General features: G+C 45.3%; 1 protein-coding gene and 1 pseudogene across 1 annotated transcript in view; one reads left to right on the top strand and one right to left on the bottom strand.

Annotated features, from left to right (window-relative positions):
* Positions 1 to 18,611, bottom strand: part of KCTD8 (potassium channel tetramerization domain containing 8) — a 66,448-nt gene extending 47,837 nt beyond the window's left edge. Inside the window, exon 1 of the mRNA XM_066632610.1 lies at positions 17,717 to 18,611. Within this exon, the coding sequence (XP_066488707.1) occupies positions 17,717 to 18,611 (895 nt within the window). The remainder of the gene's footprint in view (positions 1 to 17,716) is intronic.
* A 3,092-nt stretch (positions 18,612 to 21,703) lies between these two features.
* LOC136656481 (5S ribosomal RNA) lies at positions 21,704 to 21,820 on the top strand (annotated as a pseudogene).
* The last annotated feature ends 2,637 nt before the right edge of the window (positions 21,821 to 24,457 follow it).

Raw genomic sequence — 24,457 nt, 5'->3', positions numbered from 1 at the left:
AATAATCACATGGCACAATTCCCACAAGGCTATGTCACTTGATTGCAGGTAAGAGACTACACAGTGACCCTTCTTGAGTTAGTGACTATCTTCAGATGAACCTACCTCACAGGATTGTTGTGTGGATAAAAGGGGGAGGGGTTCACGTACATCACCCTGAACTCCTTTAAGATGTTCACTCCTTCTGCCTTGTCCAGCACTCTCCCTAGATGCTGGCTTTCTAGATGCATGGGAAGTAACCACAGGCAAACATTTAGACAATCAAATATGTTTTGTGTTATGCTTAAACCCAAAGACTTTAATAGGCTTAAATGCATTCATTTAAATGCCCAATCCTATCCCCCTCCCCCCACCACCGGAGCTAGTATTACAATGGCAAAGAGCATTTTCTAGCCACTGCAAAGTGTCTTTGTGTCAGCAATGTGTGAAGTTGCATGTGGCCAGCAAGACAAGAGTGGCCATAAATACAATGACAGACCACCAGACAGCAGCGGACCTACCATTAAGTGAATGGGGCAAATGCCCTGGGTACACATCTCTAGGACTGCGCAGGAAGCTTTCTGAGGCTTCTGACGTAGTTGATAACTGTACTGGAAATACTGTTTAAGACCGCGTGGAAGCCTCTGATGGCTTCCTCAGACCAGCTTCCCTGGTCGGTCCTGGAGCCACGAGAGGTTTCATTGCGCTGCAGGTGAGTGGACGGACAGCTGCACATAGAAGGGTGCCATTGTGGACCTTTGCCCTGGGGCACCTCGAGGGCAGGTCTGCTACTGCCACCAGAGGTCTGCAGACAAAGGTAAGTTGGAGGGGAAGGAAGGAAAGGGCACGGAAAAAGTGGAACTAGGGTGGAACAGGATGGCAAGGGTGGAATGGGTCCGTAACAGAGGTGAATCAGGACTGGGAAGGGGGCGGGTTTAGCAGCAGAGGCAGCTGGCAAATCCAAACTCCATTCCTGGACCTGATCCTGCTGCCCAGGTCCATGTGAACCTGTGCCAGAAATTTTGCTGGTGCAGGTCGGAGTAGACCCCTCTGTGCCACAGAGGCTTACACCTGGGTAAGAGCCGCAGGGTTCTCTTATCCAGAGGAGACTTCTGGGACTGCCCCCTTTGCAAGATGCAACACAAAGTGTTTTGGTACACCTGCATTGACAGGGGAAAGAATAGGATTGGGCTAGTGGCAGCAGATTCAGCCTACCAGCGAACCCAATAAGTTGCATGTCCAAACAGGGGAGAGAAAGGAGCAGAAAGGGAGGAAGCCTGCTAAGCACTAGGTGTTACTACCCTGGATTAGCATGCGGTCACTGACAATCCCACCTTTGACCCTGATAGCCATCTTAGAGCCCCAGAAAAAGTTAAAAATAATGATCAGAGACCACTTCCGGTTTTCAGTCATGAAACTGGAAGTGGTTTCTGATTATTAACATTTCTCAGGCTTGGGGTTTCCCCACACCTCCCCGAGGCCAACACAGGGAGAGGTAAGTGAAAAAAACAACCCTCTGTCCCTGGCAGCTGCATGATCCTGGGGACCACATTGCTGCCTTCCCCCTTTCCCTGCCCCTTAAGGGGCCAGGGACAAGTGCTTCCTAGGCTCATAGGTCACAACCACCAAGTTTTGAATGTGCACAGCCCTTCACATTTTTATTTTGATGAAGCTCTTACAATAAACCTGTAAATTACTTTCCCTATATTGGAACTAGGAACCTGAGAAGAAATGGCTTGTCCAAGGCCACTCAATGAAGTAAGGGCAGACAGAAGTTTGAAATCAGATTCACTGCTCAGTTCCTTACCCACCACACTACAACAAGAAAACAGTCTAGAGATAGACCATTGTGAGGGGGACAAAGCCTCATTCTCCCCCCCCCCACAGTTCCAAACAAGTTTGCACTGCCTTTTATAGCTTTTTCTGCTATTTGCATAAGAAAAAGCAAGCAGGCTGGGTCCAGTGATGTGATTAAAGTCACATCCAGCTTGGCTCTCACTTCCTTATAATCATACTTGAAACTGTAAGTCACTAGATTTCAGTTACTGATGGATGCATTTGTTATACTTCCAAGTTATCCAACAAGCTCACTTCAAACCAGATAATAGGAGTTGGCAGCTAACACTGGCAGGTTTAATACTGGGCACAATCAAACCAAAGTTAATCACTTCTAAATTCCATTTATTTCGGGGTGCGGAGCTAACTTTCAGCGAAGTTGCAGTGAACTTTGGGGGTTCCCGAAGAGACTGCGAAATAGATATGTTTTCATGTGCCTAATCAACTAAGGCACGCTTCGGTGCCAGGAAGACGGTATGAAGAGCTGAGAGCTTGAACGGGGGGGGGGTCCTTAGAAACAGGCAATTTCAAGGATTTCTCTCTGTTTTGCTCTGTGCTGAAGCATATCTATCCCGGGCGCCATCTTTGAGAAGCTCGGATAGCTGAAAATCCGTCCTCCTACGGCCTAGATACAACATCACAGCGAAAAAAGCTAAGAGTGAGTGAACTTGGCTCGTTAAAAAGTTTTACTGAGAACTGTAAGTAAGAAGTCTGGAGGAGGAGGAGATAATTCAAGATTATTCACGCTGGCCGTTAGCCACCCACGGGGGGAATAGGTGAATTGATATTTCCCCTGCTGGAGTAAGTACAAGATAATATTTTTTAATGGTATGTACCGAAGAGAAATAAATAAGTAATCTTCAACGAAGGAAATAAAGTCTACCTTCATTTTCCCAGCAAAAAGCCTTTATTTAAGCCTGGACACTGCTACTTTCGGTTTCGGTTTCTCAGCAAGAGACTTGAATTTTTTCTTCTTCTTTTGGTTATTTAAAGGCATACTAACCTAATTTGATTGTGGATTTGATTGACTTTTTTTGGATATAAAAATTTGGAAAGTAGCCCTGGATACAAAATTAGAAAGTAGCCCTGCAGGAAGTGGCTCGAGTTGGTGTTGATAAAAATGGCTTTTGAAAATCTAAAAGATGATCGTGAAAGCCAGGCCTTGTTGGTGGACTTTCTGATGGATTTTAGAAGAGAAATGGAGCAACAAGTCAGAGAACTCTCTGAACAAATTGGGCAAATAAGCTCCTCCCTTGTAAACTCGCAGGAACAGATTATAAACAATAGAGAAGAAAAAAGAATGGATCAGATGTCGGGTGAAGTTAAAGAAGTGGAGTATTTTGAAATGGGACACAAGATGGAAGAAACAATTGTCATAATAACTGAGAATCTTAAGGAAGAAAAAAGACGAAATGTTCAGAGAGCAAGCTGTCTCAAGAAGAGGAAGAATTTATGGATTGAATTCAAGAATAACAGAATGAAAAAGAAGAAAGAAATACAGAGGGGGGGACTTAAGAAGAAAAAGAAGAAGTGGAAGAACCAGTAGGAGGACTAAGAGGGAACACCAATAAGATAGAGTACAAAGTATAGATGCAAATGAAAATTTGAAATATAAATATTGCGGAAATTGAGTGGTATTAAGCTAAATATTTTATTAATTAGATTAAATTAAAGTGGATGAAAAGGGAATCTGGAATATAAGTATCGTGAAAATTAAAGTGATAAATATATGAAATCAATCAGATGGAACTGCAATTTTGGAATATAAGTATTGTGTAAACTATAGTGGTATTAAGACAAATAAAAGGGTTATTTTATAAAAAAAAAGAAGGTAAATAAAATAAATTATAGATGTCAATTTATTTTGGAGAAAATATTAAACCTGTATTTTGGGTTAATAAATATGTGGTGGATAAGCGAAGTATATTATTGTAATTGGAGATATTTGTTTTTAGATGTGATATTAGAAATTAAGAATCAGATAAGAGATTGTATTTTAGAGGTTAGTTTAGTGGTAAGAAGAGTCTATAAGTAAAAATTTGAAGTTTTTTTTGATTGGATAGTTATGGAAAATGATGTATAATGTTATAAGAGATATTGAAGGAGGTAATACCATTGTAATCGGAGACTTCTTTTTTAGATGTCATATTAGAAATTAAGAATTAGATAAGAAAGATTTTATTTTAGAGACTAGTTTAGTGGTAAGAAGAGTGTATAAGTAAAAGTCTGAAGTGTTTTTTTATGATGGGATAGATAAGGTTAGAGGAAAAATATGGAATGTTAAAGTATTAACCAGTTGGGTTAAAGAATATGATAATTTTTGTATTGATTATTAATTTCGTTTGGATTAATGTTTGTTGTAATCGATGGCCACCACCCTCTTGTGTAACCTATGTAGTCCTAGCCCTAAGTCTATCCAATTTTCCTTACCTGTATCTGTAATAAATAAATAAAGCATTATATATATATAAAAAAAAAATCCATTTATTTCATTGGATCAGGGGCCTCCATATTACAGCCATGGGGGACACAGTCAGTCCACCACAAGATTTTATCCAGTCCACAGCAACTTGCCTTTTTTTTTGTTAGAGAGTTTGCTAATATTTGCCATTTTTACTCATAACATTATTTCGCAGTTTAAGCAGAGCATTATTTCTTTGTAATTGTCACATTTCTCTTTTGTTCTGAATCATATCATGCTGATTACAAAAAAGATCCAAGTCAACTTATTCATTCATTTAAATTTCATTCATTCACTCATAAAACTGATTATTTTTTTTTTTTGCCTGCGAAAATGTGTAAAATATATGATGTGGCCTTTGTTTGGAGACCTCTGCATTAGAGCAAAGATCAGCATTTGAAATCAATAAGAATTGAAAGTTCTTAACTTGAGTGGGATTGTGGGCATAGAAAATAATTGAAGAAAGCTTCAAACTTCTGTCTGTACAATACAATTAAAATAAATAAATGAATATATATAATACACACACACTACAATTTTATAATATATGGAATCCCTTTTTGTATTGAAATTTTCTTTATTAACTGTGTAGATCAATTCAATTACATGTTTTATGTTTGTGCTGATCCCTGCTACAAAATTCTTCAGAATAATTAATCTTGCTTGGAACCACAGTAACTGGAAAATGTGCACATTTGTCTGTATGTTTGCATAGCAGACTTTTCCCCCTCCTCTGTCAAAAATTATTCTACCTTGCAATGAAGTGAAAACATATTCTCAGTGTCTACTACTAGTAGAAGTTGGAATCAAGTTACACTTTTAATAATTTACTGTTTGTCATATTGTCAAAGACAAAATGATTTCTACAGCTTTGTTGGCTGATAAATTTTTTGGTCTTTCTAAAAATCATACATAAGACTATATCAGCGATTACAAGCAAACTTCATAGTGGGGATCAAAGCTAGTTTTTGGAAGTAATGGGAAGATAACAATATATACAAGCATAAAGTTAACGACAAGTCAACAAAACATAAAATGATGCAGTGGACCACAGACAGTTAATAATGACTGTAAAGTAATTTCTTGGAAAAAATATACCAAAGTAAAAAGAAATATTCATATATTTTCACTAGTCTAGTTATTAATTATTTCAAACACAATTTGAAATAGAATTTCAGTAGGTTTCCCCATTCTATTATTAATATACCTGGCACATTACAGAGTAACTTAAGTAAAAAGTACTCCAAGCTTTCCAGGCGCTTCCTGAAATGCGGCACCCTTGTACAGCACACGAACTGCATACCTGTAAGGAATGGCCCTGTCCATTCATGGAATTAAGTCTTAGGGCAGCATTTCTGAAACTGTGGGTCAGGACCCACTAGATGGGTTGCAAGTCAATTTCAAATGGGTCGCATAGCATCTATCTCAGCCAACATTGAAAATACAGAGGGAAAAATGCAGGGTACAGAGCTGCTGAACAGGGCTGACTTCCGGGGGGGGGAGAGGCATGGGGCTTAGCCCTAAATAGGTGGGATGCTGGAAAGGGGGGGATAGTGTGGTTGGAGATGGATGAAAGCCTGCATTCTGCCTTGACTTCCAAGCTGGAAAGTTTGAATTCCAAGTTATGCAAAATAACAGCACCAACCAGCTGTATAATGGGGCCTTTGGCTGATTGCAGCTTAAGTTTGAAGCCTAAATTGATGAAGTCACTTCCAGCCATGGCATCACTTCCAGTGGTCCTGACAGATTGTCATTCTAAACTGTGGGTCCCAGTGCTAAAAAGTTTGAGAACCACTGCTTAGGATACAACTCCCTGTATCTTCTGAGCTTTTCTTCTGAACTTCTGCAATTTTGCTCCTCAGTGAATAACTTCAAGAAGTCAGAAGACAGGCCATACCGTATCTCTAAATGTACAACTGTGCAAATTAACTGCTCATATTTCAGGTGGATACCATCTACTAAACATTACTCCTGCATACAAGGAACATTTGCAGCAGGTCAAGACCTTAATCTAAGCGTTGTGAATTAGGGCAGCAGAAATGGGAGATGGAACGGGAGTAGGAAATATGGAGCTGCCACAAAGAGAAAGGGATGTGAATGCATTTTTAATTCAGAAAAGAGGCAGAGGGAGTGAGACATTTATGCTGAGACTTGAGTTCCTCCTTGAATATTTATTGTAACCAAATTTTTCTTGGAACAATACTTACTTCCATCCAAAGACGTGCACATGACTGAAAACAACACCTATATTTCATCTGAAAACCAGCATGTTATCCGTACATCAGTTGATTTTTGACACAATAACAGCAGAATAAACTAGCCAAAGATGTGTTTATCTATACTGTAGCACTTTAGCATACATTGAAGAAATGAGCAAAATCCCTACAGGAGCCATGTAGGCTGGTATTAAGATAAAACAGGTGCATTTAGACCTATGAACAACGCACAAGTCAAAAACAGCAGAATCAGTCTGCTTCCTTGAAAATATCCTACTGGCAAGTCAGGGGTACAATTAAGTTTGCCAATCCTCCAGGATTGGCCTGGAATTCAAAGGAATCAGCATCAATCTCTACATGATTACTGAAAGCAATCCTGGAATTTTTAACAGGGCCTCCAGGAATTTTCAATGTTACATCATTCTCCAGGGACAGCTTTAGTCAGAGTTGAGAACTTTAACCAAAACTGGGACACACCCCAATCTACAGAATGCTATATCAGTGGCACCATCAATAATTTGTGCCTTCTTTTAAGGAAAAAAAAAAATCAAGGGGAAAAAAGAGAAGAGAAGAAATATCAAGAACAGCAGAGAAAGAAGGAAACCTAGTGATAAGGTGAAAGAGAGAACGAAATTGACATGTATGGTAAAACAAATAAACAAGCTGTATCTCCTATGCAACTGGGGCTACAGCAGGTTTCCAGGTTTGAATTTTACTGCTCTAGAAAGAAAACCAAGAGAAGTCGAGAGCACCTAAACAATTTTGTTACAACATCAATGATGTGGAAACAAGGACCCAAAGACGCAAAATACAGAGGCAAGAGTGGACCTCAAGTGAGATCATACACAATTATATATTATTCACTTTCAGCCAAAAGAGTCATGGGAAGCCCAATCCTATGCTGCCCCAGAACACAGAGGAACAGCGGAGCCAAATGGGGCCAGAAGACTCCTCGGGAGAAGGGAGCATTTGTTCCCTTACCCTGAGTAACAGCGCTGTGGCTCCAATGGGTCTCCTCTGAGCTGGAACCGCTATTGAGCAGGCACAGAACCGAGAAAGCCCATGTAGGGCTTCCAGGCTAGGAAGGGAGCATAAGATTTGGCAGCAGAGTTTGCGGGAGGTGGGACTGGGACCCAGCAGATATGCCAGATCCTAGCCCCCATTCCCAAGAAGCACAGAGAGGCCGCAAGCCACTCCTTTCTCCTCGGACTTATGCCACCTCTTGAGGTTGCACACGTCCAAGTAGACCCATTGGGGCTTCAGTGGCTTTCCCGGGGGTAAGGAGAAAAGTTTCCCCTTGCCTCCGGCTGAGCTACTTTGGGCCCGTCTTGCACTGGATACAGCACAGGCCTTCTGGCCTGCCTGTTCCAACGCAAGATATGATTGTGCGGTTAAATTCTATCCTTATTATCACCATCTCTTCTAGCTTCGACTTTCTTTACCTTTATTTTTATAAAGTTTTAGGAGATTACATTGAATAATGAATTCAGCATACATAAACTTTGGTTTTTCAGGATGTTGATGCCAATCTTAATTAAGAAGTCAAAGATTCAGAAGGAAAATAGTGTTTCAGTTCTTCCTGCTATGCATGTAAGATTATAGTCTGCTTTGTCCCAAGATGTCAAGGTATACAACTTAAGTTTCCAAAGTTATACCTTAAGAAAGAAAATAGTATCATTGTACTATATGATACAAAAGTCATTGTATCCCTAATGATCTTACAATAAAAGAAAAACATTTCATTTAATTGTTACAATTTCCATAGCAAACAGGGTAGAGAGAATTGTGATATCAAGTGGAAAACTAAGCAACATAAATGTAGCAGATGTCTTAAAAAGAAATATGCAAACAGCAAGTTCTCTTCTTGTATAACTATAAGAGTGTTTCTTGTCAACGCAGAAAGGACTGATTCCAACTGAGCTCTCCACTATTAAATATGAAATCCACTATACTTAATTTAAGATATTTATACCCCACTAGTTCAGCCCAAAGGATTCTAATGGCAGCAAACAGAGTCTTCAAAAGAGAAAGCAAAGTAATATGCACATGCAAGAAATCCTACATGGCACTAGACCAGTAAGATGGATGTTATGAAATACAAAGAAATCATAAGAACACAACAACAGCCCCACTGGATCAGGTCAATGGTCCATCTAGTCAGCTTCCTGTATTTCACAGTGGCCCAATAGTTGCCTCGAACAAACAGCACGCAAGACAACAAGATACCTGCATCCTGGTGCCCTCCCTTAAGAACATAAGAAGAGCCCTGCTGGATGAGACCAAAGGCCCATTTAGTCCAGCTTCCTGTATCTCACAGTGGCCCACCAAATGCTTCAGGGAGCACACAAGACAACAAGACACAACCTGAGTCCTTGTGCCCTCCCTTGCATCTGGCATTCTGAGGTACCCTACTTCTAAACTCAGAAGGATAAGATAAGAGCTGAAGATGCAAGCTGAACTTGTTCTCCAAGAAGCCAACCCACAAGCTGGCTGCTTGGCATTAAGAGCTCTGTAAGTATCTGATGCATTTGATTCTTCCTTCTTTATGATTTAAAAAAAAAGATACTGATCTTGTAAATGCATTGATAGAAGAGTGAATGATAAGTGGCAATTGACTTGCTAATTCAGCATATGTAGTTCAGAGAATGATTTAAGTGCACATAATACAAGCCTACAACTGAACTGAAGCAGGTCTGGTCCTACAAACTGCTTGAAATTTATGTATATGTCAATACAATTAAAGCCTTCAAGCTGTAAGACCTAAACTACATATTATGGAGAGGCATGTGTGTGATGCAATCCTATGACACCTCTGTAATCTGCAATTGAAAACTCTACATTATATGATGCTACTATGTTAGCAATTTCCTGCTGCAGGGGCAGGAATGAAGCAGAGTAGGAATGGTTAATGGCATCACATTAAAAAAATGATGACCATATATCACAGGAGAGACATGGCTCAGTGTCAATCAAGTATCTCTCTGTAATACATTTAGTTTGGGTCTAAATGCCAAGCACACATTAGGCCCCAATCCTAAACCCCTGCCACTTGTACCAAAAAGGCATATGCTGCATCCTATGGTTGGGGGGACAAATCAAACAGGAAGTAATTTTTTTAAAATTTTCCTTGTGTAAGCCCTGGGTCCACTAATGATTCTCATCAGACACACTGCACCTGTTTTGGCGTATGTCTAGGAAGAGAAAAGGGTCAGGGAGAGTTTTGGAAGAGGGAAAAAGATCTGGCATGCATCATTGCTGCCAAACCCAAACGCTTCTCCCCGTCCCCTAGTTCCTTCCCCAGAAAGCCTAGTTTTACCCTCTTCCCGCACACAGTCCTCCCACATGCCACCTTACCTGCACTGGGGCAGGTCACTGTATGGTCTTTTATATTCAGATACTGTTTTTAAACAAAAAGTTCTCAAAGTAGTTTATATAACAAAGGAAAGAGACTGATCTCTGTCCCAAATTGGCTCACAATCTAGAAAGAGACAGAAAAAGTAGAAGAGGAAGAGGTAAATGAAAACAAAAATAAATGGAGCAGAATCTGTAGTTACTGCATGTTTATACACAGAAGTTAAGGTGAGTTACAGTTTGATACTGTGAGGACTACGTACTCTTCACAGAAGGGGCTTGATGTAGTTGTCCTCTTACCTTGCTGGTATCAGTGATGTGCTTTTCACTGTTGTTGTTTTTTAATAAGCAATTTTTTTAACAAATTGTTTTAAATTGTTACCCTGCTTTTCTTCCAAAGATACCTGTCATCGCATCCTTTTATCATCTGGGCCCAATTCAGTTCAGTTTCAGGTCAGGCTTTGGGATGGAAACAGCCTTGGACACCCTGCTGGATAGTTTATACTAGTGGCTCCCAAACTGTGGGTCTGGGACCAAATTTTTGGTGGTTCACAAAACTGACAGGTCAGATTAGGGTATGTGCATCAAGGGTTAAACAAGCTGCTACTTGGGGAGGGCACTGCTGCCCAATCACTGTAATAGCCACACCCCGTGGCATTTATAAATCACGCAGCAGCCTCTAGGGCAGTGGTATTCAACCTGGGGCGTCGCGACGCCCCAGCCTGAGGGTCCTGGTCCCTTTCCCCTTAAGGGGTGGAGGCAGCCAGGAGGCAGGGAGCAGCCAGTGGTGCGATCCTGGGGATCGCGCCACTCAGGGGGGCTGCAGGGGCTTGGGTACACTTGCCCAAGCCTCCTACAGTCTCCCTGCGCGACCTACAGCAGGGCTCCCCAGGTCAGGGAAAGTGAAAGCGGGGCGATCACACCCCGCTCCGCGAAACCGGAAGTGGAGCATGATCGCTCCGCTTTCCCTTCTGACGGGGCTGCAGGGACTGGGGTGCACCCTCCAGTCCCTGCAGCAGCCGTCCCTGGGCGCAGGGAGCCGGGCGCAAGTGCCTGCAGGGCTCCCCAGGTCAGGGAAAGTGAATGTGGAAAGATCACACTCTGCTTCCGGTTTTGCAGAGGCAGAGCGCAATCTCTCCACTCTCACTTTCCCTGATCTGGGGAGCCCTGCAGGCGCTCACGCCCGGCTCCCCACACCCAGGGACAGCTGCTGCAGGTACTGGAGGGTGCACCCCAGTCCCTGCAGCCCCCTGAGCGACGCAATCCCCAGGATCGCCTTCCCCCCGCCCCTACCCCTGCTGCCTCCCCCCCGCCCCCGCAAAGACTTACTGCGGGATTCAAACTCCCTGAGAGTTTGAAAACTGCAGCTCTAGGGCCTCTAAAAAGTTTGAGAATCACTGGTCTACACCATGGAGTGAAGAATAGGAGTTCATCCCAGTTGGTCCTGCTGGACCTTTCAGCTGCTTTGGACCCCATCAACCAAGGTGTCCTTCTTGGTCAGTTGGCAGGATTGGCACTTAGGGGTACTATTTTGCAGCTCTCCAAGATTCTCCTCCTGGATTACTAGATGATGGTGGTAGCTGGGGGGGGGGGTGGCTTTCCCCAGCTAAGACTGGGGGACTAGCATCCATACCTGAGTCAATCAGACCTCACCACCATGATCCATGCCCTGGTGACATCAAGACTTTACTATTGCTACATGCTCTATTTGAGGCTACCCTTGAAGACTGGCCAGAAACTGCAGTTAGTGCAGAACGGGTTGCCTATGTGGGCTCAAGCGATTAGCTCTGTCAGATGGCTGCTCAAGTGACTAAGCGCTAGCTTCCAATTTGTTTCCAGGCCCACTGAAAGTGCTAGTTCTGACCTTTAAAGTCTTTTACCTTTTAAAGTCTTTAAAGACCTTTAAAGTCTTTTAAAGTTTGGGAAGGGCAGCCAGATCCTATTAGGTTTACCACTTGGGCTCTAGCCTCACTGCTGGTTCCGGGTGTCATAAAAAGTGCTATAAGGCACTCCAGCACCAATGGTAAGGCCACAGCGCCTGCACTGGGCCTCAGTATCAAGACAACACATCAGGGGAGTGTCAGGCAGTATTGCCACCAGTCAGTGGCAAGGCTTTTCGGGGGCGGGGGGAGGCTGGCAGAGGGCAGAAGAGGGAGTAGGGACGGAGGGCCAAAGGAATGATCAGGCTGGAAGGGACATGGAGACAGTAGCAGCCTCTGCCACCAAATCCTAAATCCCTACCTGAGCCAGAGACCGACATAGGTCACCACTGTTCAGCACCCACTAGTCTACTGGCATATTACAGTGTGGGTAAAAGTGGACAGGCGAACTCTTTGCAGAAAGGATCAAAGTTGGCACACCAGCCTTAGGTGGTTTAAACTGCTTTTGCTACAGATGCCACCTGATCATCCATAGTCAGGGTCAGAGCTAACTGAGTGTTAATATTACAGATTAGGTGTAAACCTAATCTATAAGAGGAAGTGCAATTCCATCCAGATGGATTGAATCCCAACTCCTTGGTCAGCTAAATTACCTTCCAATAGCACCTTCACTGTCAATGAATTAAGTTTCAGTTTGCCAGGCACTTGCTCAACTCTCCCACCACTTCATCCAACTCTTTTTTTTTTTTTTTAAAGAGAAATAGATTTGGGTTCTATCAACCCACTGATGACATCTCAGTCCAACTTCCAAGTGACCTTGCTCAGATGTTTTAATTAGGTGTTGAAAAGCACGATGGACAAAATAACCACTGAGAAAAACCAATCTATTCTTGACATAACTGTAAATTTTGTTTCTCTTCTAGTGGCACTTAACAGAACGCAGAAGCATATGTGTGCATCAAAAAAAATCTCAAAAAGAATGCCACTGTAATCATATGCAACATAAATGTCCCACCTCTGTATATGTAGATTTGGGACCAGCGGTTTTAACTAACTACAGGTTCCAAACCCACAATGGAGGCCAGTCCTGAGCTCCTGGACACGATCAGAGATGTTCTCCTGTTGCATTCAGGAGCCTTTCTGCCAAATGCAGTCTGTGGAAGCTCTTTGTCTGACCCACCTGATAACTGGGCTCTCCCAGTACTACCCTTTCAGTAGTGTTGCTTCTGCTAAGGCACTGGGATGCAGAATGGGGCCTCAAAAGGTCTCAGAAGGCAAGGAACGCTACAGGGGAAGGAGCAGACCAAAAGGGGCAAGAAGCTGCTGAGGTGCTGGGCCAGCCCAATTACCATTCGGACCACCCTTTCAGCGCCACCACTTCTGCCGAGGCATCGCTTTGCAGAGGACCTCTCAGCAGCTGAGCTGCAAAGTGACGCCTCAGCAGAAGCAGCCCTGCTAAAAGGACAACCCTTGTAATAATTCGGCTCTCCCATACGCATATGTTGCCTTCTATCATTTGCAGCTAATGCATTTCTATGCGAGAACAATGTGCTTATATCTGGTCATCATTTGCTTAATGACATCACTTCCTGCTTAATGATGTAACTTCCAGCCCTCAGCAGTCGCCATTAATGCTGTTCAGTCCACTATATGAAACAAGTTTGAGATCCCTGAGAAACATGGTCATTAGCAGGGAAGCAATGGCAGGAAAGAGATGTCTTTCTCTCCTACTGATGGGCTTTCCAGAGGAGGCTGATGGGTCACATGGGTGCTGAAACAGATGGGCCCTTGACCTGATGCAGTGTTTTAAAATAAAAGACTGCATAAAATGAATCAGCATAAAAGAAATCAAAAAAATCAAAAGTGCCTCATTTTAAAAGGCCATTTTTGAAGGCATTAACAGTTTCATTCAACTGGAAGTAGATGGGCACAGCCAGAGCTGGACCGTCCATGAAGTCAACCAAGACAATCAATTCAGGTGGCAGAAGAGCCTTTCTCTGTCCACCCACTTCCTCCACTGCTTCTCCTTCTCCCATTCCTTGAATGGGATGCTGTAGTAGCCCACCACCCTCCTCTCCTCCACACTTCTCATCTGCTCTGTCCCAATCTCCCTTTTCCATTCCAGAGAGCAGGAGGAGCAAAGGCCGGGACATTACCAAGATGGCACCAGCAGGCAGCATTTGGCATACTGTCTCATGTGCCAGAAAGGTGGTTTCTCTTCCCTCAAAAAAAAAATAAAAAATGGGACAGCACCAGTTCCATGGGAAGAAGCCCAAACAAACTCACTGAGATTTCCTTCGGGGGGGGGGGGGCATATGATCAGGCTGTAAAGTGTACAGGATCAGTTGGCTCTGAAACTGAAAGGGCAGCAGAATGCCCACATATGGGATGGTGGGATGAGCGTGTGAACCTGCAGGGCATTTCCAATCACCTAACCATGCTTAGGAAACCAGCCAACTTACTGCTCACTCTGAGCCATAGGACATTATCCAGTCAGGCTGTTTTACATCCTACTGATCTTCATGGGAAAGATTTATTCCTGTCCTTAATTTTTCCCCTGAAATAAAATGGGACTTTAAACATGCTTAACTTTGGTTAGATAATTTTCTAACTTATCCAAGTTTTCTATTCCTTATTAACTGCATTTATATACTGCTTTTCTGCAAAAGCATTTAAAAGTGCTTTACAATTTAATTCTAAAACAACAAACAACAAAATAAGAGAAGACTTGTCTTAGGCCACTGAGCAGACTTCAGGAGATGATGGAAAATGCTCTTTGGCTTAGATTTCTTCTCTACCACTCCAACCTCAACTCCTGGGAGATTGTGGGAGAGGCTGTCCCTTCAGGATTGCAGCAATGGATCCAGAATACCAATTAATGTTGAGTCAGGCATTTGAAAGGGCCAATTCAATCAAGAAAAGTGAAATGATGACATCAGCACTTCATTTATTTAAAACATAGCATGCATGGTACTAAAAGTCCTAGGCTTCAAACTAGAACTTGAAATCTGAAAACCTCAAGCTTCAAACCATAGAGACCTTTAAACTGTCAGGACAACATGCAACAGGACACCTTTATAGTTTCAACCCCTCCAAAGACCAGTAGTGCATCGGCATACACATAGCTTTATTTGCACATGGCAGTGGCCTTGATCGCAGGCAGGCAGATGACACGTGCAGCAACTTCAGGAGTCCAGGAGCCTGATGATTCCATGAATTGGTCCTGGGTCCTAAGATGTGCCAATCTTAATGAATATCTGTAAATGAATTCCCATTATGCTTGTTTGTAGAACTTTTTCAAAGTGTGAAATTGCATCTACCTCCTAGTCACACAGCCATTGTATTGAAATGCTCCAATTTCTTCCTTTCATTGTGAAAGCGATACACATATACACCCCTCCATAAGTGAGTAGAAAATCTCTCTCTCTCATACAAGGCTCAATAAAAACCTTTCCAAACTCTTTATAAAAAAGATTTAAAGCTTCCTGAGTCTTGGGAAGAAAAACCTCTGACAAATGATGTTCCCATTTTGAATCCAGCTGCGTTTTCATTAGTCCGAATCACTTTCTACTTATCGTCCAACACAGTGTGCACATCATGAGATTTAGCAATGCTGTCTAGCTCTAGCACTGCACATCTACAGTTTATTTTACCATTTGCAAACAATGTGAAATCTGTACACTGTGGTACACCTAACTTAAAAGTAGGTTATTTAAAGAACTTCACCCACTGTCAAAGAGGAAAGAGAAGACAGAATTTTTTTTACAGCTTTGGAAAGTGAAGACGCTTCTTGATGTTCTGCCCTCCACTGAAAAGAGTCTAGATGGCATCTGTTTACTTTGTAGTTAATGAGAACAGAAGGAAATGTAGTGATAAAATATTAAAAAACCTTCCTTACTTCTAGCATTGCCTGCTTTAATCTTGTACTAAGCCACACTTCAATTAAACCTATGAAACCCTCAAAGTCAAATAGCATCAGTCCCCAAGCCTTTAAAAAGAAGGGAGATTTGTCGTATTTCAGGCAACACCAGCAGTAGTTAAAGCTACATATGGGTTGGTGGAGGGGAAGGCCACACATATTTCACAGAGATGAATGTTAAAGCCTTCAGTGCCAAAATCAGTTTCTCCAGTTTCCTGGTTCACAACTGCACTACAAAACCCACAACAGTAGCTTGTGATGCCCACTACAATGTCAACTTATTTCTCCTGATAAAACAAAAGCCCAAATACTATCAGATCACAAAAACTCATCTTGGTATACTAGACTGAGTGCCAATTTACACACATGCATATGTAACACTCTCATTGACTGCAGTACTAAGTGATGAGTATGAGTTACAGATTAATCACCACAGATGGCATTTATCGATTCAATATCTATCGCCATTCAAATAATACTTTTTTAATGGAGATTGTACACACATTTGACTCGAAGTCTCCTTTTGATCTTTTTTAAGAGGAAGGAACAATATAAATATTTCAAAATAACAGGAAGTGATGAAGGCTAATGAGACAGTAAGAAATAAACATGTATGTGCACTAGCCCTGGGAGACGAGCATATCAAAAGGAGGAGAGTTGATCTGGGAAGAAGGAAAAAAGGGAAGAAGCCAAATTTGCCCTTCCACAGGTATCTCATCACTCTGCTCCTAAAAGCATCACCTGTTATTTAAATTAATCTTGTGTGTCTAACTTGAACTCACTTCTGCATAATTTGTTTAAAATCAGAGCGGTAAACATTTTTTGGGATTGCATTTTTATTTCAGTCAAGAAAAGAGTACACATTAGAAACTGATAGCTTCAAGATCATTCCTTTGGTCTCACACATGGTTACATTTTCAAAGAAGAAAACTAAGTCGTCTTTTTGTATATCTGGAGCAGTGGTGATTATTGGGTAAGTTATAACTTATTTAGCTCCTTTGTACACAGAGAGGTTCCAAAATTTCTCCTTCTCTGCAGTGTGCATGAGCTTTAAGTGGATTTTTACAAGATGGATTTTTGCAATGAGTCATTTATATCGGGAAATGCCTTCAGTCCCTGAACCCACTAATGCTGAGTTCTAAAAGCAATTAAATATAATTTATGAAGCGGTAAAAGGGAAAAAATGGCAAGTTACCTTGTCACGTTAGAACCTTCAGTCCTAAAGCCTAAATTATCTAATCCAGCAAGATTCTTTTTGTGTCCTTAGATAAATGACCTAGAACAGCAATTTTCAACCAGTGTGCCGTGGCTCGCTGGTGTGCTGCAAATGGTCCATAAGTGTGCTGCAGGAGTTTGGAGGAGGATCATTTATTAATAGGGCCATTGAGGAATGTGACCACCCCACCAGCAGCATGGTGTGCCTTGTCAATTGTCAAAACACTGGTGGTATGCCTTGACCATTTTAGTGCCTTGTCAGTGTGCCATGAAATGGAAAAGTTTGAAAATCGCTGCCTTAGAAGAAGAAAACTTTGCCCCTAAACCTATATGAGTGGAGGTTTAGGGCCCAATCATATCCAAATTTTCAGTGCCGATGCAGCTGCAACATGGTCCCAAGTTAGGGGAACAAATGTTCCCTTACCTTGAGGAAGCTTCTGTGACTGCCTTCCCATCGCTGGATGCAGCGCATGCCCCACTGGCACGGTCGCATCAGCACTGGAAAACTGGATAGGATTGGGCCCTTAGTGGAGAAGGAATAGCACTCTGCACATGTTCAGAGGCACTTTTAGCATGACACGTGATCGTACAGCCTCAAGGAAGAGGATGTGGAATGGAAAAGCTCTTGTGAACCTTAGCAGAAATGAACCCCTGTGCTTCCCCTTCTTCCCACCCCCTGCAAAGGTACTCTGCACATGTTCAGAGGTACTTTCTTCTAGAATTAGCATGCCACGTGATCGTACAGCCTCAAGGAAGAGAAAATTGAATGAAAAAGCCCTTGTGGACCTTGGCAGAAATGAACCCCTCTGCTTCTCTCCTCTGGCCACCCCGGGGGTAGGAGAAGAGGGCAGGGACTTACTGTAGAAGATGTATTCGGTGTAGCTGCTCCAGATCTTGTCCTCCCTGTACTGGTTGACGAAGGCTGCGGTGCCGGTGGAGTTGCAAGCCACCATGTGGAAGCCGGCCTCGGAGAGGCGGTCGAAGGCTTGCTCCAGGTAAGTGAACTTCAGGTAGAAGCGGGAGGTGTACTTCTCCGGGGGGCGGTCCGGGTCGCGGCTCTCGTTGAGCATCTCCCCGAAGATCTCCTTGGCCAGCGCGATCCTGCCGCACACCATGATCCTGGCCACGCGTCGGAACTTGGCGTCCGTCTGGTTGTCCCGGACGGTGGTGTAGGAGCCGCGGTAGCCCACGGTGAGGAAGCCGGCGCGCTTCTCGGGCGCCTGGGGCAGCAGCAGCTCGCCCCCCGCGCCCCCGCCGCCGCTGCCGGGCGAGGCGCCCTCCTCCAGGTCGCTCTGGCAGCCCTCGTCGTTGAGCGAGCTCTGCTTGGGCACCCGGGGCGAGAGCAGCTTCACCAGCTCGGCCAGCTGGAAGTACTCGGCCTCGTGCAGCAGCCGCTCCTTCTCCGGGAAGTGCTCGGGCAGCGCCAGCTGCTTGTCCCGCAGGTAGTCCAGCACGTACCTGAAGAGGAAGCCGTCGCGGTCGATGAAGAAGCGCGCCCGGCTGTCCCTGGGCAGCTCCCGCGGGGCGCTCCGGCGCGGCGAGAACATGCGCGCCAGGGTGCTGTCCGGCACGCTCAGCAGCGTGGAGTGCCTGGTCACGTACACCTGCCCGCCCACGTTCAGCTCCACCACCTCCGGGAAGGGCGCGCAGCCCCCCGCCGGCGAGGACGCCGAGCCCATGTCGCTGATGGGCAGGATGGTGGAGGGCGCGCCCGCGCCGCCCCCTCCGCCGCCCGCGCCGTCCTTCAGGGCCATGGCTGCGGCGGTGCTCCGCCACCCGAGGCCACCTGCCTCCGGGCACAGAGGCGCAACACCCGCGCCTGCCTGCCTGGCAAGCCGCCTTCCTCCCTCTGGCCACGTGCGCGCTCAGGGCACCGTCTCCAAGCGCCTCGCAGCCTCTGTGGCGCGCCTCCCCCGTCCCTCCAGAGGAGCTCCTTCTCCTGCGCCCCGCGCAGTCCTCCTTCCTCCTCCAAGCGGGGCGTGGGGAGCGCTCGCCCGCCTCTGCCCGCCCCACAGGGCTGCTTCAGGCTCCTCTCTCAGCGCCTTTCCCCGCCTCCTCCTGAGCCCCCTTTTTCCAAGGTGGGCCCCGCCTCAGAGCCCTGTCCTGAGCATGTCTACTCAGGAGTAAGCCCCATTAGAGTCAAAGGGGCTCACACCCAGAGAAGCGGGACTAGGGTCGCAGAGCCCAGTCCTATGCCTGTCTACTCAGGAGCAAGCCCCGTGAGAGTCAAGAGGGTTTCCTCCCAGAGAAGCGTGGCTGGTGTTGCAGCCTCAGAGCCCAAGCCTGTGCCTGTCTGCTCAGAAGTAAGCCCCATTCGAGTCAATGAGGCTTACTCTCTGGCAAGTGCGGCTGGGCTTGCAGCCCCAGTGCGCACCTCTCTGCGCGCGCGTGCGCCCTGCCCGCGGGCTGCCTCTCCGCTCGGCGCCCCGGCTCCGCACACGTTCCTGAGGTCTCTCCTCCCTCCCCCCCCCCCGCCCTCTGCAGGGCAGCTCGTGGCCCGGCTCGTCGGTCTCTGGCGCAGCGGCGCAGCGGCGGCGTGTCGGGAGCGGCGCCTTGCGAAGGACCGAGCATCCTCCTCAGCCCATCAGGAGAAGAAGGCGGCTGGTGCGGCAGCAGCCTGGCTCTGCCTGCGCCCAGCCAGCAGCAGCAACTCGGGAAAGCCGCGCTGACGTCAGGCCCAGCCGGCCTGCAAGGAAGAGCAGCGCCTGGGACTGGGACCTGCTGTCGCTTCCAGGGGGCGCCGGCCTGGAGCGCCTTGTTGCTGGGAAGGGGTAGGCGGTCGAGCCTCACTTGCTGCTGTGCCCAGCAGGAGCCAAGGGAAAGACTCAAGCATGCCCACACAGGCGCAGGTGGAAAAGTTTGCTTCTAGGGCTGCTGCCAGCCTCCTAACCAGTGTTTCTCAAACTGTGGGTCGCGAGCCAATTTCAGGTGGGTCCCCATTCATTTCAATATTTTATTTTTACTGTGTTAGACTTGATGCTACCGTGGGATGTGAGTGCATCTGGGGAAATGTGGAAGATCTATTCTTTTAACAGGCTACTAGGTCCTTCTTTCAACAATGAAATTGGACTTATTCCTGAGTAAGTGTGGGTAGGATTGCAGCCTAGGATTGTTAACAAATTTCCTGCTTGAAGATGTCACTTCCGGTCATGACACCACTTCTGGTGGGGCCTGACAGATTCACATTCAAAAAAGTGGGTGCCAGTACTAAAAGATTGAGGACCTAAGCCAAGGGTGGCCCTGGGGCCTTGTGCAGTGGGTGAGCCTATGCATTGATGGCAGCAGACCTTGCTCTCGAACAAGTGTGCTTCAGAAGTGTCCCCTCTCCTTAGTGTTCCCGAGCATGTTTTTCCTGGAGAGTGGCGTAGCTAGAAGGGGGTGCAGGGGTAACAACTGCACCAGGCTGCCTGGGAGCAACAGTTTGGCCTCCTGCCTGCCCATGCAATTGCATCCCCTGTGATTGCCACTCACGCCTCTTCAAAAAAGTTCCAGAAAAAAGGCGCTCTGCGAGAGGGGCAGTTGCAGTCACAGTCTCTGGTGGCTTGCTCCCCTTGCTCTGGGGGCTTGGGGGGTGACTGAGGGCTTGGGGGGCACGCAGGAGGGGGCTGGGGATGCGAGAGGTGCCAGAGCAAGGGAGGCAGCACTCAGAGACTTGAATCACCGCTTGCACCTCTTTGGGGGTCAGCAGGAGGGGGGGCTGGGGGTAGGGGGGAAGGTGGCAGTTTTTTTGTATTTTTCAATTTAAAAAAACCACTGGAATGATGTCGCATCCAGAAGTGACATCACTCCCAGGTGTGATGTGGGGGCATCATTTTTAACTTTGCCCCAGACTCCAGAGTGGCTAGCTACACTACTAACCCTGAAGGGTACACAAGCAGTGAAGAAGGACTTTTAAGTAGGGGAACCACAGGCAGGGAGAAAGCTCAACACTTCCCCCCCCCCCATGCAACTTTTCTCCTCATGAGGGGGTTTTGCCAGGAAGAAGGGCTGGGAAATGCATCCTTTTATGCATCTAGTTAGCCCATTCATGAAGCCGACTGAAGCAGTCGTCTCAGGGAATAGTTTGGTGGGGAGCTCCCTCTTGCCTCCGCTGGTAGTGTTCCCAGAAGAGGGCAAAGCCCTTAGTTTTGTAGGGCATCACACTGTGTCCTGTAAGCTGCCCCTTCCCCTTCAGAGCCATTCTGGGCAGCAAAAGCAACATGGAGGAGATGCCAAGATGGAGGAGATGGAGGAGCAGCTTACAGGGTGTATTGAGGTATCCTGCAAAACTCAACGCTTTGCCCTCCCCCCCCCAACACTACTGACCTCCACTGGACCTTCTTCTCCTTCCATTCATGGAATTGGAAAAAGAAGAATGAGACAGACAGGAAGAGGAACTATGGAATGGAACTGAACTTGGAACATTGAAGAGTGGAAGGAGTAGAGGCTGGAACATGATCAGTTAGGGGGCAAACAGTGTTTGACATGCCGCCTCAAGCACCAGGATGTCTTGGACTAGCCCTGAATTTGCCCCCAGAAAGCTCCATCCTCAGGAGATGTTGGGCACATACAAATTGTCAGAGTGTTGCAATGACAGTCATGTCCCATAGGCGGCACCAGAGGGAAGCAAGAGCCTTCCCACCAAGAGTTCATTCCCCCACCTAGCCTCTGTTACTGAACCCCGGTGGGATAACCACAGTTTGGATATTGCACCTACTTCCATCAAAAATCCTGGGCATGCTTAGTTGAAAGATGGTTGGCAACCTTCAGTCTCGAAAGACTATGGTATAAGCCTACAGCACCCGGTATTCCCAGGCAGTCTCCCATCCAAGTATTAACCAGGCCTGACCCTGCTTAGCTTCCAAGATCAAACGACCACTTCCCTGCACATGCCCAATCTCATCTGATCTTGGAAGCTAAGCAGGGTCAGGCCTGGTTAGTACTTGGATGGGAGACTGCCTGGGAATACCGGGTGCTGTAGGCTTATACCATAGTCTTTCGAGACTGAAGGTTGCCAACCAGTTGAAAGATAACTCCATCAAAATGAATAGGATTTCACAGAAAAATATGTTTAGGATGGGAGTTTATTTTGTTGTTTTTAAATGGAAGAGCTTTTAATTTCTTGATTGCGTCCAAAATTATTTTGCAGATAGCCTACCACTTATCACCATCAAGGAAATCCTTTTCCTCTTTTTTTCAAGTTGAAAAAGTTTCAACTTTTTGAAATGTTTCGTAGGCCCAGTCCTACACAGAACATTCTGTTGGGGCTGTGCACTTCCAGGCCTGCAAAGCCTTGTACTTCCAGGCTGCCATGAGAGAGGCTATGGAGGCCTCATGCCTTGTGGCAGCAGAAGGAAGACCGACTGACAGAGGTGAGAGTGGGCTAACCAGGGCAGAGACCAAAAGCAGCGTGTCAGGAGTGGGAGGGGGGGTATCTTGGTGCATGTGACCTGTGCCAGTATGTTGTTCCCTTCCTTGCCTTTCTATCCCCCTTTCTATCCCTGAACTTGTACCAGCTAAAGAGCAGGCACAGGGTCAAGGACACCCATTGGCAGATGGGACAGTTACAGGGAAGTAAGGGAAAATATTCTTCCTTAACTCTCCTAAGCCTTCTGATCCACCACCATCCCGTCCCATAGCATGCAGCACAGCCCATTTTAGCATGGCTGCCTGCTATGGCAAGGAAAACCATAGGATTGCGCTGTTTGTCTATACTCTTTTTCTGCATGCGGAATCACCAGTTTTTTTGGGAAGTCGCATTCTGTATATCTTTCTTTATGTGTGTTAATTCTGGGCGCATGCACACCTATGCGCTGAAAGAGCAGTCACTTAGTTCATCAGTTATTTGAGCAGTGCCTGCATTCCCAGTGCAGTGAGGCATAAATGACTCCTGATCACTTCAGTGTAGGGTGAAGTACTGAATTTCACTTCATGCATCTGATGAAGTAGATTTTGGTCTACAAAAGGATCTGCTGAAATAAATGTTTTGATCCTTTTGGCATTCTTATGATGCTCCAAAACTCTGTTGTTTTTATGTTGAAATTATGGCTAAAGTTACAGCAGTTTTGAAAATTTAGGTGCAAATTATTTATTATTATTATTATTTTATTAATTTATACCCCGCCTTTTTGTCCAGCAGGCACACAAGGTGGCTTTCAAACACCTTAAAAATACATTAAAAAACAATTTACAATAATTAAAAAAACTAAAAACAAACCCCGTGGATTTTCATATAAAAAGCAAGAACGCCAGCCAGCCTGTCAACAATTAAAAGCTTTTTGAAATAAAAAGGTCTTCAGTCCATGCCGAAACGTTAGCAACGTTCTAAGTTCTCAGTTCTAAGGGAAGGGTATTCCACAGTTCGTGGGCCACCACCAAGAAGGCCCTCTTCCTGGCCACTGCCCCTCTCACATCTCTTAGTGGCGGCACAGTCAAAAGGGCCCCCCCCAGATGATCTAAGAGCACGGGCAGGATTGTAGGGAAGGAGGCGGTCCCTCAAATACCCCGGACCCGAGCCGTAAAGGGCTTTAAAAGTCTTCTTTTAAATGAGCCTTCTATCAGCAATTGTATGTAGGAAATGAATATCAAGCTGTTTGGGCGCAGGATTTATGTACACAAGTCACTTATATCACCTGAGAGATCAGCAACATTAGCTTTTCCCCACTAACTGTGGACAGGGCCAGATCATCCATGAGGCTAGATGTGTTGGTTGCCACAGACATGAAATTGGCAGGGGGCAACCGCCTCTGTCAGCCCACTCACTTCCACTGCTTCTCCTTCTCCTCCCACTCCCTGGGTTAGAAAAGGAGGACAGAGACAGAGCAGAAGAGTGTCTCTGACACTTTATTCATGGTACCTATTTGACTGGATCTTGGTTCACACCCACAGGAAAGAACAGCTAGAAAAGAAGCTCCACAAAGTCACACGAAAGGAGAACTCTGATGGTATATTCTCTGCCCGCTACATCACACTGCTTCACAATGAAAGCTGGTACTGGTAAAAGTTCACTATCCAACATAATATACAGAATTGTCTTATAAAATTCATTTTTTACTATGTGAAAAAGTGTTTTGTAGAAGACATGTATTTTAAATAAAAATGCACACATGAGCATATAGGTTTAGTGCAAGTATATTTGTATATGAAAAGGGATAGCACATAATGACTTCCCCCCCCATCATAATACTGCAGTGAAGTAACATAATCAGAATGTAGAAGCAGTACGTCTTCACCTTGCAAGGTGCTGCATTTAAAAGCAGCTGTCTCCCAAATGCATTATAAGGATAAATTAATGATAGCGCTGGAATACATGAGGAAGGCTAAAGGTGACGAGCTCCATAGAGCAGTCTAATAAGCTAACATATGTAAATGCAGAATTCAGTTATGTCTTGCTCATAATAATGTAAATACATTTTTTTTCTATCAAGGACATGGTTGGCAACAAGGAAATTGTGGTACTGTACTGGAAAAGCTGAAAGGGAACAAATCAATACAAAGATTTGCAATAGTGGGTTTGCCCTAATGCCCCATGGATATATTACACTCCGTATGAATAAACCCAGAGTTACCTATTTTGACTACCAACAAGTCTCCAAGGTCTCAGGCAAGAGTTCTTTCCCAG

This window comes from Tiliqua scincoides, chromosome 6 (assembly GCF_035046505.1).
Source record: "Tiliqua scincoides isolate rTilSci1 chromosome 6, rTilSci1.hap2, whole genome shotgun sequence".
NCBI classification, from domain to species: Eukaryota; Metazoa; Chordata; class Lepidosauria; order Squamata; family Scincidae; genus Tiliqua; species Tiliqua scincoides.
Note: the sequence above shows the minus strand (reverse complement) of the source record. Positions and strands in the feature narration are given on the sequence as shown.